The sequence below is a fragment of the Enhydra lutris genome, unplaced genomic scaffold (assembly GCF_002288905.1).
Source record: "Enhydra lutris kenyoni isolate GAN:26980312 unplaced genomic scaffold, ASM228890v2 scaffoldscaffold60, whole genome shotgun sequence".
NCBI classification, from domain to species: domain Eukaryota; kingdom Metazoa; phylum Chordata; class Mammalia; order Carnivora; family Mustelidae; genus Enhydra; species Enhydra lutris.
The window spans coordinates 7097096-7114229 of record NW_019154144.1 but is presented as its reverse complement, the minus strand read 5'-3'; the positions used below and the strand labels follow the sequence as shown (position 1 = coordinate 7114229).

At 32.3% G+C, this 17134-nt stretch overlaps 1 protein-coding gene across 4 annotated transcripts in view; it reads right to left on the bottom strand.

Moving 5' to 3' along the window:
* LOC111158523 (neurobeachin) overlaps nucleotides 1-17134 on the bottom strand; it is a 672328-nt gene that overhangs the window by 434742 nt on the left and 220452 nt on the right. For 3 of the 4 annotated variants that reach the window (XM_022520602.1, XM_022520603.1, XM_022520604.1), the window contains exons 26-30: nucleotides 15827-16007; nucleotides 13688-13818; nucleotides 10426-10533; nucleotides 4040-4208; nucleotides 2486-2581 (exon numbers count right to left, since the gene is read on the bottom strand). In XM_022520602.1, coding sequence (XP_022376310.1) covers nucleotides 2486-2581; nucleotides 4040-4208; nucleotides 10426-10533; nucleotides 13688-13818; nucleotides 15827-16007 — 685 coding nt within the window. The remainder of the gene's footprint in view (nucleotides 1-2485; nucleotides 2582-4039; nucleotides 4209-10425; nucleotides 10534-13687; nucleotides 13819-15826; nucleotides 16008-17134) is intronic. The other variant, XM_022520605.1, reaches the window with a different exon arrangement.

Genomic DNA, 17134 nt, shown 5'->3' with positions numbered 1-17134 from the left:
CACTCATGGGAATAACATATAGCTAAGCTGTTTTTGTTTTATTTTAATATCGTGCAGAGTAGAGGAAATAGTGTCACAGAGGTATGTTCATGGAATGAAAACTCAGAAAGCTCAGAATATTCATTTTAAGCTTTTATCCAAAATGAAAACAGAAATGCTGTGTCTTCAAAATTTCCCTCAATGCTCATTAATGCCCATTCCAGTAACTTATCTTGTACTGTTATAATCAAATACAAATTATATTTCAATGAAAGCAATGAATTCCAGTTTTGTGAATCTCTTATGTATGAATTTTCTTCTGGTGGAAAATTAAACACAAAACATTCTATCAAATACATAAAATGTCAGGAGATAAATTTTAAAGGATGAGCAAAATCAAAATCATCCTTACAGATCAAGATAATTTCTTGATAATTATATTAAATAATAATTTTTAAGTAATGAAAAAGTCATAGAAATTGTACACTTCTAAGATTCTAACTTTTTGTCCTTTGAGCTTTTCTGCTACTAAAAAAAACATGTTGCAATCATTCCCCATTTATAAGTACTGAATTCATTAAAAATATTTTACAGGTCTGACCAAGAAGCCAGTTTTACTAGTCTTTAAAGAACGGAATCAAACTGGTTTCTTACTCTGTAAGAGTAAACACCAAGAGTTGACTCTTGTTCCAATATCATCAACAAGATTTCTGCCTTTCAATACCCATCATACCACAGAACACCATACCAGTTATTTATAATCAGCTTCCACATTACTACATAGAAAAGAAAATAGCAAATTCACCACAACAGTCTTAAAGTAACTCAAAATTTTATTATGCCAGTAAGAACACTGTGCAGTTGAGCTAATGTTGTTTTCATAAGATTTTCTTGATAAAGAAAGAAGTACATTGATATTCTGATACAGGCTCCTTACTCTGGGTAACTATTCTAGAATATTTTCCAGGCACTACAGCTAAGCCTCTGGAACACCTCTACACACACACACACAAAGCCCTCCAGATTTTTTATCTAATCTAATTTAATCTAATTCTTCTTAGTTCATAGCTAGATGTCTGTAAGCAATAAAGCTGAAAAGAATTTTTCCTTTATTTCATCATGATGTTCAAAGGTTGCACATTTATTGAAAAAAAAATCTGTGCCTTCACCAAGATGTAACTAAAAATAGTTCACTGCTCTATGTGTTCTGTAAATTGGTCTTCCATATTATTAGCCAATATATAGAAAACATTGAACTAGGGTATCATCCGGAGTGCAGGGTCCTCTTTAAACTCACTCAGGTTACTGGAGGAATTCCGTTCTTTGTTGCCGTGGGCTAAGTCCGCCACTTACTTGCTGATTGCCAGCCATGCAGCGCTCTCAAGCTCCTACAAGGGGATTTTAGGTCTTTGAACTGCAGTCACCTTCATCTCAGCAACAAAGGACTTACTTCAAGTCAAATCACTTTCACACTCTCGGTCTCTCTGACTTCTTTTTCCGTAACCAGCCAGAGAAAACGCTCTGCCTTTATGGTCTCATGTTATTAGGTCATGGATATGGACAATCAGTTTCTCTTAAAAGCAACTGTGCCATGTAATACAACATAGTCACAGGAGCCAAGATATTCCCAGGAATCATGCAGGGTGTGTACATGGGAAAATCTTGGGTGGGATGGCACAGGGAGAGCAGAATTCGGCCTACTACGATCCTCTATTCTGCAGAGAATAATCCTATGTCAACCTTACCCAGAGACACCATATCAGCTATTTTATTTTTTATCTCTATAAACTCCAAATGATTCTTTTTAAAAAAATTTCCATTTTTTTCCTCATTACATTCACTATTTCTTTTAGACTGAAAAACATTTTAAACATACTTATAATAGCTGTTTTAATGTTCTTATCTGGCAATTCTGCCATCTCTGTCATTTCTGAATCTGTTTCTATTGAATTATTTTTTCCCCTTGCTTATATATCACATTTTCCTGATTCTTCTCATGTTTAATAATTTTTGTTATTGAATGCTTAACATTGAATTTTATGTTGTTTAGTGAAAAACTTTATGTATTCCTTTAAAGAGAGGTAGAATTTTGCTCTGACAGAAAGGAAAGTAACTGAGAGATCAATTTAATGTTTTCAAGGCTTGTTTTTAAGTTTGTTTTTTTTTTTTCTTGTGAGTCTAGAGCAGCCTTCCTTTTAGGGCTATTTTAGTCCCACTACTAAGATGTGACTCTTCTGCAATCTCTAGTGAATGCCACCACTGTGAATATTCTAAAACATATAATTAAGTATCCTTAATTTACAGGTGATACTTAAAGAAATGTAAAGAAAACAAATATAAAAACTATATTTTGCTTTCAAGAGCCAAATGTAAATACAACATATCATATCTCCATGAAACCTGAAGTGTATACTTGTTTATAAACAATTACATTATGGATATTTATTGTAGAACAATTAATGAAATACAAATACCCAAACAGGTCAGGAGATGAGGTCAATATTACCTTTGTAAAATGAGTGGGCAAAGCTCTGCTCAGGAATTAACTTGGCAAGGAATCCATGGTTCAAACTTGGATGAGGGATAGATGGTATGACCACAACTGTAGAGAAAATCATGGAATCAAATTGAGCCAGCATGTAACAACCTGCAACATGGTCCACTGGAGATCCATGACAACTCTGTATTACTGCAACATGCAAACAGTACTAGCAATAAAGACTGCATCTCTGGGGAAAGGAAAGAGGCTATGTATTAAGAGAAAGGAGAAATCAGACACTTGTTAAGTAGAGTAATTTTAGCAACATACAGGAAGACATACACATACAAAATCAGAACTGGAAGGCTGACTACAGTATTGCTTGTTTTATACATATAAAGCTGATACGAATGCATTAAAAATGAAGCAAAAGTTGATTAACATAATAGAGCCTTAGTGTTTTAAGTGGTCAGAAGACATAAACTGGAATGGTAGGATAATGTTTAATTTGAAGAATAAAGTTAAAAGTATACTACGATGAAATAACATCATGTTTATGTGTTCAAAGTAAATACTGCATGCAACAATAAAGTATTATAGTTAAAACATAATCCATATTTCCACAAAAACAAGGTAAAGGAGATATGATATGCTCAGGGAAAACAAGATGCAGAGATTTGACCACTAATTTCTACTCACTTTTTTAAATATCCATTTTACCTATATATCATATGCATTTATTTAGGAAAGACAATTTCAGCTACAAATTTATCCAGTGGCATATGAAATAACCACTAGGTTACCAAGGATACATTGCAAACAACCCAGAAACAATCTGGATATAAACACATGGCAGGAAATGCGACTGATAGAAGGCACTCTGTGATATTAAAATACTAGCTGCCAGAAAGTGTATTTATTATTTTCAAGCAGAATAGGCAAAGCTGATAATGCAAGAACTCCCACAACATGAACACCTTCTCTAAATAAGAGAGATAATATGATCCAAGATGGTTCATTGTTGTCTTTAAGTCTTTGATTTTAGTTAAAGGAACTTTGGTATAGTTTAGAATGTATGTTGGCTTATTATGAATCTCTGACAGAATATTTAGATATTTAAATAACTATACACAGCAAAAGAAATACAGAGAAAGAGAGAGAGAGAGAATAAGCCAGCAAGAAAGAAGCTATCTTTAAACTTGGCGGTAATAATTTATATTTTGGCTTATTCTTGGTCTTGAACTACTGTATAAGAATCTCCTACTTTCATGTTCATATAGTTAAAAAGTAGTATATTTAAAATGTATCAGTTATTTGCATCTTAAATAGTAAATGATTTGTATTAACATATGGAAAACACTAAAACCCAAACTGCACTGATAAAATGAGAATATAGCAAATATCATGGAAATTCACACATTTTTGTGGAATTAAAGAGTATTAAATTGGCATTTACATACCACCTACTTATAAATACTTAAGGTGAACATCAGTAGGACTAGTTTAAAACTGGGTGTAAAAATAAAACAAAAAGGAGAGAAATGATGATAAAAATTCAAATAACTAAGAAAAAAATAGTACCTGTACTTGTTGGCGAATTTATTTCTTGTCTGATGTTTCTACCTGGTTGGCTTCCAGTTCTTGCAGTCTCTCGCTGGGGTTCTAATATGTCACGGTACTTGGAAACCATCAGAACCGAAATGAAGTAAACAACAGCTAGAGCTAAGAACTGTGCCTGCTTGCTATCATCCTGTGTAAAATAAAAAGGCAGTTCTGACATTCAAATTTTTAAAGTTATCAGTGTACAAGAAACTACTATTTCATTTTCTTTATGGAGGCAAAACATGACATTTAACTTTTACTAAAACTTTTAAGTATACATTGTTATTTAATTAGTATCTTATAGGTATAAATTCAAAATTCCAGAAATATGAGTCACAGATTGAAATTTAATTTCAAAAAATGAGAATGTTAAAATTTTGCTGAATATGCCACAAAATTTTATTCTTTGTTCTTGTCACCATCACTGTCCGTTACGTCCATAACAATAGAGTATGTATTTTTATAAAATATACAGAAAGCAGAAGGCTGAAATAATAATATCTGGATAAAAATCAATAGTTCCAAATGTTATAATTTTAAAAATGAATAGAATAAAATTATAATTGAGATACATGTACAATTCTAACATATTACTACCTTAAAATACTGTACAAGTACAAAATAGGGGAAACAAACAATGGGGGAACAGAAAACGTAAACTTTATACAAGCTCAACACGAGCTGGAAGTGTGATATGGCAGCTTAAGAAATGCTAATCCAACTTCTGACTACTTAAATAGATAAAAATAAGTGACAGGCCCACACTGGGAAAATGACCTCTAAAACACTGCCAATATTTGAGGTTTTGAACTTCAAAAGCTCATGACAAAATGGGAGTTTTTCCAGTGCAACAAATTGGTAAAATGTATGAAAACAATTGGTGAAGTTAGGATAAAGAGAGAATAGTTTCAAAAAAGCAGAATGCAGAGGCTCCTGGGTGGCTCAGCTGGTTGAACGTCTGACACTCCATTTCAGCTCAATCACGGTCTCAGGGTCTTGGGTTCCACCCTCACAGGGGAGTCTACCTGAGATTCTCTTTGGCCCTCTTCCTTTGCCCCCGCCCATACCCCTTCTCTCTCGTTCTCTAATAAATCTTAAAAAAAAAAAAAAAAAAAAAAAGGAAAGAAAAGCAGACTGCAGTCTAGTAGAAAAAATAACTCTCTAAGTAAGCTTTGTAAACTATAAAGAGCTGTATGCAACCTTGAAAGCCTAGATAACTATATCATAAGGGAAAAATTGATAAGGAAGCAAACTTATTACCTCTAATACTACTTTGAAACTAGCCTGGATCGAAGGCATCAAATGTAAATCGTTATAAAACCCTTTTTCTAAACTATGTAAAGGTAGATCCTTCAAACCAAAACTGCAAGTCATTACTGTGTCCCACAGATAACAGATAAAAAATAGTATGATATGAATAAGGAAAGCGAATATGCATTAAAGTCTAGCAACTCCATTAAAGGCACTTTATATTTTTACTTCATTTAAGTAAAATGCAAACAAGATTCAGAATGTATGTGCCTTTTGTCTTTCCTTTTGTCAGAAAAGAAAGCAAACAAGAAATATTTAGTAATAATTTAATACTGTGAAATGGTATTAGTATAGATAACACAGAAAAATACCAAAACAGATTAAATTTGTTCTAAAATATTATAAATTTAGTATTTCATATTCTGAGGGTGACAGTTTTCCTAGAGTATAGTTTCTTATAAAGTGTTTGAAATGCATACTCTGTTCACTATAATGCTGATGGGATCAATATACAGAGAAGGGACAAAATCAAATACTTAAATTATTTATCATAAAGGAAAATGAAGTGCAATCATATCAACAAAGATACTGACCAGGAATAAATTCAAACACAGCTCAAACTGTGACACACCGTGATATTCTACAACATTTACATTTCTACCACTGGAAACTCAATGCCCGGCAATTAAAAAGCATGTGTGGAATGAATGCATGTTAACTACAAAGCTGCCAAGTTGCAAACAACAGATATTGTGAAGTGTCCTAGCCAAGCTAAAATCTCCCATATGTATGACATGAAAACAGCTGCCTTTTATTTTCAAATCCAGATCTGCAAACCAATTGTGTTGCTTATTCCCAGCTCTTTCTTTAAAAATGAAGTACAACATCTGGAGAACAACTAAATTTTTATACAAATTAATTGTCTTGCCTACTTATTTTATTATTATGAAGACATAAACTCATGTTTCTCCCATCTGCTTAAGAAATGGGTCCCTCCACTATTCAATCTTGAATCAATAATATAATTAACTCTTAAATCCTTTAAAAATTTTAAAGCTTCGGGCGCCTGGGTGGCTCAGTGGGTTAAATCCTCTGCCTTCAGCTCAGGTCATGATCCCAGGGTCCTGGGATCGAGCCCCACACCGGGCTCTCTGCTCAGCGGGGAGCCTACTTCTCCCTCTCTCTTTGCCTGCCTCTCTGCCTGCTTGTGATCTCTGTCTGTCAAATAAATAAATAAAATCTTTTTTTAAAAGATTTTATTGTCAAATAAATAAATAAAATCTTTTTTTAAAAGATTTTATTGTCAATTAATAAATAAAATCTTTTTTTAAAAGATTTTATTGTCAAATAAATAAATAAAATCTTTTTTTTAAAGATTTTGTCAAATAAATAAAATCTTTTTTAAAGATTTTATTGTCAAATAAATAAATAAAATCTTTTTTTTTAAAGATTTTATTTATTTATTTCACAGACAGAGATCACAAGCAGGCAGAGAGGCAGGCAGAGAGAGAGAGGGAGAAGCAGGCTCCCCGCTGAGCAGAGAGCCTGATGCGGGGCTCGATTCCAGGACCCTGGGATCATGACCTGAGCCGAAGGCAGAGACTTTAACCCACTGAGCCACCCAGGCGCCCCAATAAATAAAATCTTTAAAAAAATTTTTTTTAAACTCCAACTAGGATGTTAAAAACTTTTTTTTCAATTTTTAAGGGTTAAAATCATTTCAGTTTATATAATTTTGTATTTAAGGGACCACTAGTATAGAAGAATGATGAATTTGCTTTCAAATTTTAGTTTACTGGGGAACACTGAAAACAATGTTAATTTTTATTTTATTTTATTTAACAATGATGATAAGTCTAATTTTATTTCTTACGCATAGCAAATTTTGCCATGTAAAGCTCTGGCCTAGATTTAAACAGTTCATGTGGGCTTAAATCAGCAAATGTCTTCAAAACAGAAAACAAACAAGAGCAAGATATATAGTCATTTATTACATATTATAGGCATGTATATAAAATGTACACCTATTTTTCCTTAAAAACCTAAGTTTTGATCTCATTTGTTTGTAAAATCAAGGCAATTAAAAATGACTGATGATTCACAAAATTTTCAAAAGTCAAGTAGAATTCTTAGCATGATATCTACAATTGACTCTAAAATATATCAACTGTCAAAAACCAACAGGTGATGGGAGGAGTGCACTCATTGTTATGAGCACTGGGTGCTGTAGAGAAGTGTTGAATCACTATATTGTACAGCTGAAACTAATATTAAACTAAGAATCTAAACAAAAACTTAATAAATAAACAATAAATAAAAATAAAAGTGAAAAAGTATTTTAGAATCTATGAAATATGGTGATGAAAAAGAGAATACTTTGGAAAGGTCTACCTTAAAGTTCTCACCACCTCATATTACCTGGGTGATCTTAACATTTCTGAGTCTTAAATTCCTCTTAACTCTTAAATGGAAGCTTATGATAATACATGTTAATTGTCTAAAACACATTATAAACTCAAGGAACACAAGTTATATTACCTTAATGGTATTTGGAAGGTACCTCTGGGAACACTTAATTCCCATCCTTTGGGAAGAAAGCTAGGCACCATTGCTGAGTTATCCAACATATTTAACATCCAGAAGTCTTAGAAAAAATTATCATAATCTACCATAATAACCAATGCAGAATTTACTAACAATTTAAACATAATGTTACACTTAACATAAACCCCTTCTATGTTAGGTCTGAGTGTGCCTCTTGGAGATGAGGATATGCTCCATGTTTTAATCATTCTTCATTTGAAAAACATTCTTTCCATAGCATATTTTTTCAGGATGAATAATTATAATTTCTAAATGATAGACCTGTTAGGGATTTTTTTTTTCCAAGTCTGGATTAGAGTCCAGATTGTGGTAAGAGTCTCACATCATGATTTTTATACTGTCACGCATTTTATTCCCATTTTTAAAAAATTACTTTATTATTTATTAATTACAAAAGAAATATGGGTTTACAATAGAATTTTTGAAAACACAAAAAAGTAAAAAGACTAAGGTACAAAATAAAAATTTTTTACCTGGAGATAATCATTAGTAGCACTTGGTATATTTTTTCTAGTCTTTTTTTTTTTTTAAGATTTCATTCATTCATGACAGAGAAAGAGGGAGAGAGGGAACACAAGCACAGAGGAGCTGGAGAGGGAGAAGCAGGCTCTCTGCAGAACAGGGAGCCTGATACGGACTCAATCCCAGGACGCTGGGATCATGACCTGAGCTGAAGGCAGAAGTTTAACAACTGAGCCACTCAGGCGCCCCTCTAGTCTTCTATTTTTAAAGGCACACATGTACATGTACATACACTCAACATAAAAATGTAGTATTTGTGTAATATAAGTACTTTTGTGTACTGATGCTTTCCCTTAAAATATATCATGACCATTTTTCTATGCCACAAAATTTCCCTCGCAAATACTGTTATATGGCTGCATAGTGTCCCACACAATGAATATACTATGATCCATTAAGCTGAAACTCTACTGTGAGGTATTTGCAACATTGCCAACCTTCCTGTAGGCATCTTTGATGAGCACATGAAGTCAAATTACTTCTGGGTAGAACCAAAAGATCATAAGACATCTCACAGGGTGTCAATATTTTTAAGAGTTTTAACACATAATGCAAACTAACTATTCAGAAAGTTTATCCAATTTAAACATCTACTAGTGCTATATAACAGAGCATGTTTCAATGCACCCTTGCAATGCTGGGTATTATTATTTAAATTTTTTTATTTATCTAATACTAAAAATATCTCACTTATTTTAATTTGCATTCCTTTGACTATTGGTAATCCTGACTTCATCATATATTTGTTACCTTATCTTTTATATTTTATGCCCACCATCTAATTTTCTGTTGGTATGTTTATAATTTTTCTAGTAATTTATAAGAATGGATACATATTAAAGAGAGTTAAAATTTTTCTGTTGCATATACCTACTATGCAGTATTACGCTGTGTGACTTATATATGCTTTAACTACTTTCTAAAGTACAAAGTACTCATCCAATTTATTGTTAAATATAAATTTAAAATACAGACTTTCTTATTCTTGATCTCAGGGTCATGAGTTCAAGCCCCATATTGGGCATGGAACATACTTAATTAAATAAACTTCCTTCTGTTTCATAAATCATCAATTAAAATAAGAAAAACAGAATGCAAAGTAGCTGGAAAATAATAACTATGTTAAGGAGTAATGTCAATATTGAATCTTCTGCGAAATACTATCTACATCTCTACATGATTTGTGAAAAGTCCAATCTTATCTTTACTTGAATAAGTGATCATATAGCTGGGGTGTTCCAAGAAACCATTTCCATAAGCTACCTTTTCCTTAAGCTTTACAAAGCTACTTTTGTAACTCAAATTCTCATAAATACCTATTATTTTTAAAATGTAGATTTTCTTTCAAAAGTAATTGCTGCCACTCAAAAAAGTAATTGCCAGTAAAACCTTAGTGAATTATTCCCTTTCATTCATAGTACAAGGAACATTGATAATAACAAAATAGTACCTAGAAATGGAGCAAGGAATACAAAAGAAAAAATGTAGGTGATTCAACACAAAGTGAATCATAATTTTTCAAGGTTATCCCTAGTCTTAGTATACACAGAACTAAATCAAAATTTCACATCATCTAAAAAAAATGAGATCTATCAATGAGCTTTCAGAGAAAGCAAAGACTCAATCATTCTGCAACCAGAAGTATGTTCTAAACCTATGATTCCTGACATTAGGACATTTAGTTGTAATTTCAGCTTTCTTTTTTTTTTTTTAAGATTTTATTTATTTATTTGAGAGACAGAGATCACAAGTAGGCAGAGAGGCAGGCAGAGAGAGAGGAGGAAGCAGACTCCCTGCTGAGCAGAGAGCCTGATGCGGGGCTCGATCTCAGGACCCTGGGATCATGACCTGAGCTGAAGGCAGAGGCTTTAACCCACTGAGCCACCCAGGCGCCCCTGTAATTTCAGCTTTCTTATAAAATTTACATTATTTTACACAAATGACAGTGGAAGATTTTTTCCCTGGGAAATCAAGCAGGTATAACTTACCACATCCCGAAAGACGACGGCCCGAAGACGATTAATATCAACATCCTGAAGAAGTCTATCAGGATCTTTAATAGGAGAAAGGTTACCTGGAACACTTTCTAATGGGGTCTTAAAAAAGAAAGAGAATTGTTAAAAAGAAAATAGCATAATGCAGAAAGGAGAGTAATTTCTAGTATCTTCAGGCATTTCATGAGCCACGGTCTTTACCTCCCTATCACTGAGTAACATTTATTGACAATAGCATTCTATTACAAGACACTTTTTCTGTTCTCCTCTCTGCTCTTGTCACAGTTTCACTTACTTATAGGGTTCTTGTTTTTCAACACCACAGCTACCACAACAGACTCAGAAAAGTAGTGACTGAGGTGGAAAAGAGACTGATCTTGGACTTCTGAGAGTTTGAGCTTAAACTTTGCTGTGTAGCCTTGGACTTGTTAATAAAATTTTCTGAGCCTCACTTTCCCAATATCTACTTAATAGATTTCTTTGAGTCATTGGATTCATTTACCCATCATGTGTTTACAACATATGAGATTACTATATTATACTGCATGAGATTTTATATGTATAAATATGTTATATCTATGAAAAGCTAAAAAAGGCAAACAAAAATCATAGCCTTAATATTAAAGCTGAAAAACATAAAAGATCATAACCACCAAAAATCCTTTTTAAAGCTGAAGATACAAAAATTGACAAATTTTAAGTAATGTATCACATAGCAAACTGGTCAAAGAGCCAGGCTCCCTGAAATTCAGTCTAGTACTTCATTACTTATACAATATTTTAAAAATTGTTTGGATTAAATTAGGTTATATAGAGTACCAAATACAATTCCTGCAAAGAGAGTAACTTGTTACCCTAATAAAAATAAATAAGCTTCCTTTTAAATCTTCTACACACTTCAATTATGATATTTCACTCTTAAATTAAGACGTTTGATTCCTCTGCAGCATAGGATAGTGAAAAGAACATGGCTTAGTTATTTGGTTTCCATTATAATTCCACAACTTACCAGCCATATGACCTTAGGTGAGATATTAACCTCTCTGGACATCAGCTATATGATTTAAATGATAAGTTAATAATATTTATCACAGGATGATTAAAGAAAATAACACATTGTTTACAGCAGAGATGAAAAGAACACATTTTACAGCTTAGATGAAGAAATATATGAATACTTTAACTTATATGTATCATTTTACATTTATAAAGTGTTTTTACAACCATAATTGAATTTGATCTTTATAAAGACTTCTTTAAGGTAAAGCTTGTATTATTGCTCCTTTTTATGAAGTATAGAAAGTTGGGCCCAATGAAGATGTATGACTCATACAAGTCTACATGGATTAGTATTACATCAAAATTATCCATGGTTTACTTACTAAAGTGGCATAAAAATGCATAAACACAGGGAGATAAAAGAAAACCCTCATTTGCCAGGTCACTGACTCCCTTTCGTGAAATGTGTTTTCTTACAAAGTCCACTTTTCCTCTAATATTTCTGTATCTATCACTTATTAACCATTTCTTGTTGCCAAGGCTCTTGCTAAAGAGATAGTGACTAGCTCAACTAAATTACCACAAAATTCCTTCATGTTGGACTTTCTCTCCATGTTCTGAAATCAGAATAACAGTTGGTTTGACAGTGTTGAAAAGCTCCCTATTATCTAGTGAATTAGCTACAGATTCCTTTAAGATCAAAGTTCTCAAAAATACTAATTTATTTATTCATTTCATGAGTATATAGACCCGATAGAGGAAAATTAGTATTAATTGAAAGTTCACTGTGTGTCAGGAATTAACTAAGAACTTTAATTACTGTTTTTCATTTAGTTCATATAAACACCTTGTAAATTAATATTTGCATCCATTTTAAAGACTGGAAAACTGAGGCATAGGAGACTAAGGAATTTGTTTTGGGTCACAGAACTAGTAATGGGGTAGAGCCAGCATAAAAATTCAGACTTGTTTGATTCTAGAGTTAGTGCTCTTTTAACAAAGTACTGCCAGTGCTGTACATACATGCTCTGGAATTCCAAAGATGTGTAAGATATGCACATGTCCTCAAGTAACTTACAATCTACTACGCCTACACATACAACATGAGGCATTCTTGCTGATGTGTTCATATTTCATTTTCTAAGCAATGGAGAAACCTTTGGAGACTTGTTAACAATAAAATATGGTCTGGTTATTGTAGAAATGTTTTCTGATAGACGTGAAAAAGAGGCTACACTATAGATATATTAAATATGTGGTTGTTCTGTTTGAAAGTTAAAGAAGTTTGAAGCCACAGAACTATTTAAATGAATTAAACTTGTATTTCATGTCTTCGCTTACTGAGCAGAAAAAATGTTTCTCAGTATCAAACATCAAATTACAAGTGTAGTGTGTGATATGATACATACACAGTTTTATGAAAATATCAAATAGAGGAAACCTTAGATTGGGGTGGCTGTAAGGGTATCTGAAAACATTTTCCCAAAAGTAGCACTTAAGCTGAAGCCAAGAGCTGAATGAAATTTAACTGGATGAAAAGTAAGGATGGACCCTTCCAGTAAAGGGAAACTATGAAAAAGTCTGAAGGCAAAAAAAAACAAAAACAAAATAAAAAAAAAACCTCTGATGAACTAAATAAAGTCTATCATGTGACTAAAATGGCAAAAACAATGGGAAAGGGAATACAAGTTGCAGTTGGAGAAGTAAGCCAGGGTCAGTCACGGAGGACCATAAAAGTCATGTTGATAAAACTCTGGATGTCATGCAAAGGGTTAATTAAACATGTGATAAAGAGCTAATTTAAAGTGAGAATTACTGGTATATTCCAAAATACACTATTCATTCATTTCCTGGGCATTCAATATATGTGTTTAATATTATGGGAGTATCCATCACCAAAAACATATCCACTTAAAAAGCATAACCCACATATTGAGCTCTGTGAAAATACATTTAACTATGAAAAATAGTAATAACTAAGAACTTTCAGAACTATGTATACTGATATCCTTATAAAAAATCCTATGAAGTAGAAATTATTAGTACCTTCATTTAATAAACAAAAAATGCAAGTCTCAGAGAGGTTAAATAGTCTTGGTAACATAATTATGAAGAAGAAAAGCCAGCACCGAAGAAGCCTACAGCTGTCCAATTACCAAATGTTTGTTCTTTCATTACACAATACCATGTTACTTTTTTCTCATACTTAAACAAATTTTAGAGTACATGATATTTAACATAGAAAATGCTTAATTACCTTAGAAGCTGCTGTGGCGGTCACACTTTGGGGAGCTTCCTGAGGTTTACTGCTGCCGTGGGAAGATTTGCTCCCCCTGTCTCTCTGTCTCTGCCGACATTCTAAACAGTTTCTCACAGCAACACAACAAACTATTTAAAAACCAAAAGCATATTATTAATATAAATGCTTGACTCTGACATGTTGAAAGAGCTGCTAGCTTTTTTTCTTTCTTTCCATTTTCTCCATTCATTATTCCTAGATAAAATATTTTTTAAATTATGAAATACAGTAATGAAAAGTATATTTAAAACATGTGTAGTTAAAAAACAAAAACAAAAACAACATACCCATATACTACCAATCAGCTGTAGGAACAGAATATTACTGAAGCTCCCAATATATCCCTTCCTTATTCTATCTCCCTCCATCATTTAAAATTCTGAACTTCACAGATTAACAAAAATTTTTTGAAACTTCATATTCACATTTGATAAACTGTTTTGATTGATAAGACTTCTTCAGTAACATGACTACTTGGTGACCATACTGAGCACAGCTCCCTATTTCAGGAAGTGACAGAACACCACAATGCAGTCCATCTCACAAGTCCCAACCCACCTTTCTGCATGATGGGAAAGTCTACAGCCTTGTCAATAAGCATTCCATACATATAAGCTTTTCACTTATTTACTTATTTTAAGAAGTCCTATTCATATAGTAATACACATTACAAGTTCTGGAATCTGACTACCTGAATTTTACTTCTGGCTCTGCCCCTTATGAGAGCTGTGTGATCTTGGGCCAGCAGCTTAAGCTATGTGTGCCTCAGTTTCCTCATAAGTAAAATGAATATAAACATAGTAACCTCCTTACAGGATTGCTGTGAGGATTTATGGAATTGATATTTTTATAAAGTGCTTAGAACAGTAGACAGCACATATTGATACATTATTGCTTCATTATTATCACTTATAAAACTTTCCTGTAGATGACAAAAAAGCAAATCGGCTAGGAAATATTGGGATAAAAATGAAATTACCAGTACAGCTTTGAAATATATTCAGAAATAAAAGCTCAGAATAACCAAATAAATGCTAGTTTTAAGACACTGAGATATTTTAAACATTTCTCTGTTTCAGAGTTCACTGTCAGCTATTGTTAATTATCAAAGGATATGTCCATACTGGCCACAGTAAATTACCCCACACCTACTGGTTGTCAGAGAGATCTCAATGTGATCAGTCTCTCCATTATAGTGAGTATGAAATGATTCCACTTAACCTGCCCATCTTTAAAAAATGCAAAAGAAAACAAGTAGGTTTCATTCCACCATTCTTAAGCAAGTTATTATTCCTACCTTGGATCAGAACAATTTATCTGAAACTATACATGTATAGATTTGTATATAATTTTAAAAGTTATGTTTAAAAAGAGTACACATCAGAAATTTCCTTCCTATTTAATGCCTTATTTCTTGTGTCCTACTCATGCTCTAAGGCAAGTATAAAAACAATTGCTTTCTGGTCCCTTGTAAAGTCTAAGTAGTACACAAAAATTTCCCCTTTAAAGAAAGGTAGGCTATAGAAGAATGGATGTAAAGAGATGGATTAAATTTACTAAGAGTTTTCAGTGCTAACTTTTCTTTGTGACACAGGATTGTAAATGAACAGTATAGGTATAGTAATGTTTGTTAGTGTTAACAGCTTACTCTGAGAAACAGTGACACTGGCATAGTCAGTTTTATCCTTTGGCATGCTGTGTATAAAAACTATGTCACTGGTCTTCTGACATAATTGTGGGTCAGGACAACTATCAACTATGGTACACTACATTAGTGTACCAAAACAGGAGTCCTAAGTGGATTTACATTAAAATCATGTCAATGAAAAAATGTTATAGCCCTTTTGATTTTGAAACAATTCAAAATATATTTGACTTCATTTCAAATTATAATCCATTAAAGATGATCCATTTCATGAAATCTCCAATGTGATGATGCCACAATATTTTTAAGTTAGTAATTGTCAAGAATTACAAGGTAATCTCTATACAACATAATCATTAACTTGTTTCATCAATAATTTACAAAACAAAGAACATCAAAAACTAATCTGTAGGTAATTATTTAACATGCACCATTATTCTTAACAAACTTACCTAGCCTCAGGCACTGTCTCATTAAACCTCCAGAAGACATGTTTTTTTCAGCTTCAATCTCACTAAAATTTAGAGAGCTGGCAAATACAAGTACATCAACCATTGCCATCAATCGGCTGAGGAAAGTTACTGCTGTCTCAGCTGACATGCCTTGTGTCACTTCAATATTTTCCAATTCCGTCTTTAAAAAAGTAGAAGATTTAAGTCTTGTTTAAAATTTGGAAATATAATACATACACATACATGCTATAGGTAAATAGTAGTTCAGCATATCTAGTATATTTTCTAAACAAAATAAATTATAAGCTAATTCCACATATCAAAAGAGCTGGTTGTCAAATTTAACTAGTTTACCTATGAATTATCCTTGAAAAAAGGAAAAGTCCATTTTTAAGATGAAGGTTAATTTTAAATGTTATCATTTGTAAAAGCTACATTCCAAACTTAAGGTCATTTCACAAATACATCTAGGAATAATTATACAGCTTTATTTGTACTACTTTTGTCTTATTTTATTAATAAAGAGATAAAATTGATACTTTGCTAAAATCTTCACTCTCATTTATTAAAAGACATGCTTTAATTTCTCTTTAGTATAAATGCATGATGAGTAATAGTAAAGATATATGGCACTTCCAATCAGCATCAAAATGAGACGACTGTCAAATGAGAATACATAATTTCTTACCCATTTCAGAATAAACTAAGCCACTAGGTATCTCATACATACAATAATACTAGGGTAAAAATAACCAAGATCATTAATTCCTCTAAAGATATTAATTTTTGACTTTTAAGACACTAGCAACAAGAAGAATCAGTAACAATTTAGTTAGGTACAACTATACTTTCACTAAAGTATTTGTTCATGATAAAATATAATTTCTTGCTTTCAAAGGAAATGTTAGAAAGTATTTTGGGAGATGTGTAACTTTGTATTTTATAAGCAACAGCAACATTTCTTATTTTAATTTTCATTCTGTATTATATAACATTTTGATTATTTTGATTCATTATAACTAGGCCTCATTTTCTCAATGCCACAAGGGGCAGAGAAAAGTAAGAAGTTCTTTATAAATAAAAAATACTACTGCTTAAATTTTCTGAAAATGGGCACACTAGCCATATTGATTAATCTTATTTCTTCACCCAATGATAAATTCAACTACAAGGTAAGCATATATTATAGGTATCTATTCCTATTTAATGTTCCATTTTGATATTGTTTATGCCCATCATTCTATCTAAACATATTCCTGGCTCCCATTAAAATGGAAATGTCAGCAAAAAACACTGATTGAAAAAAAA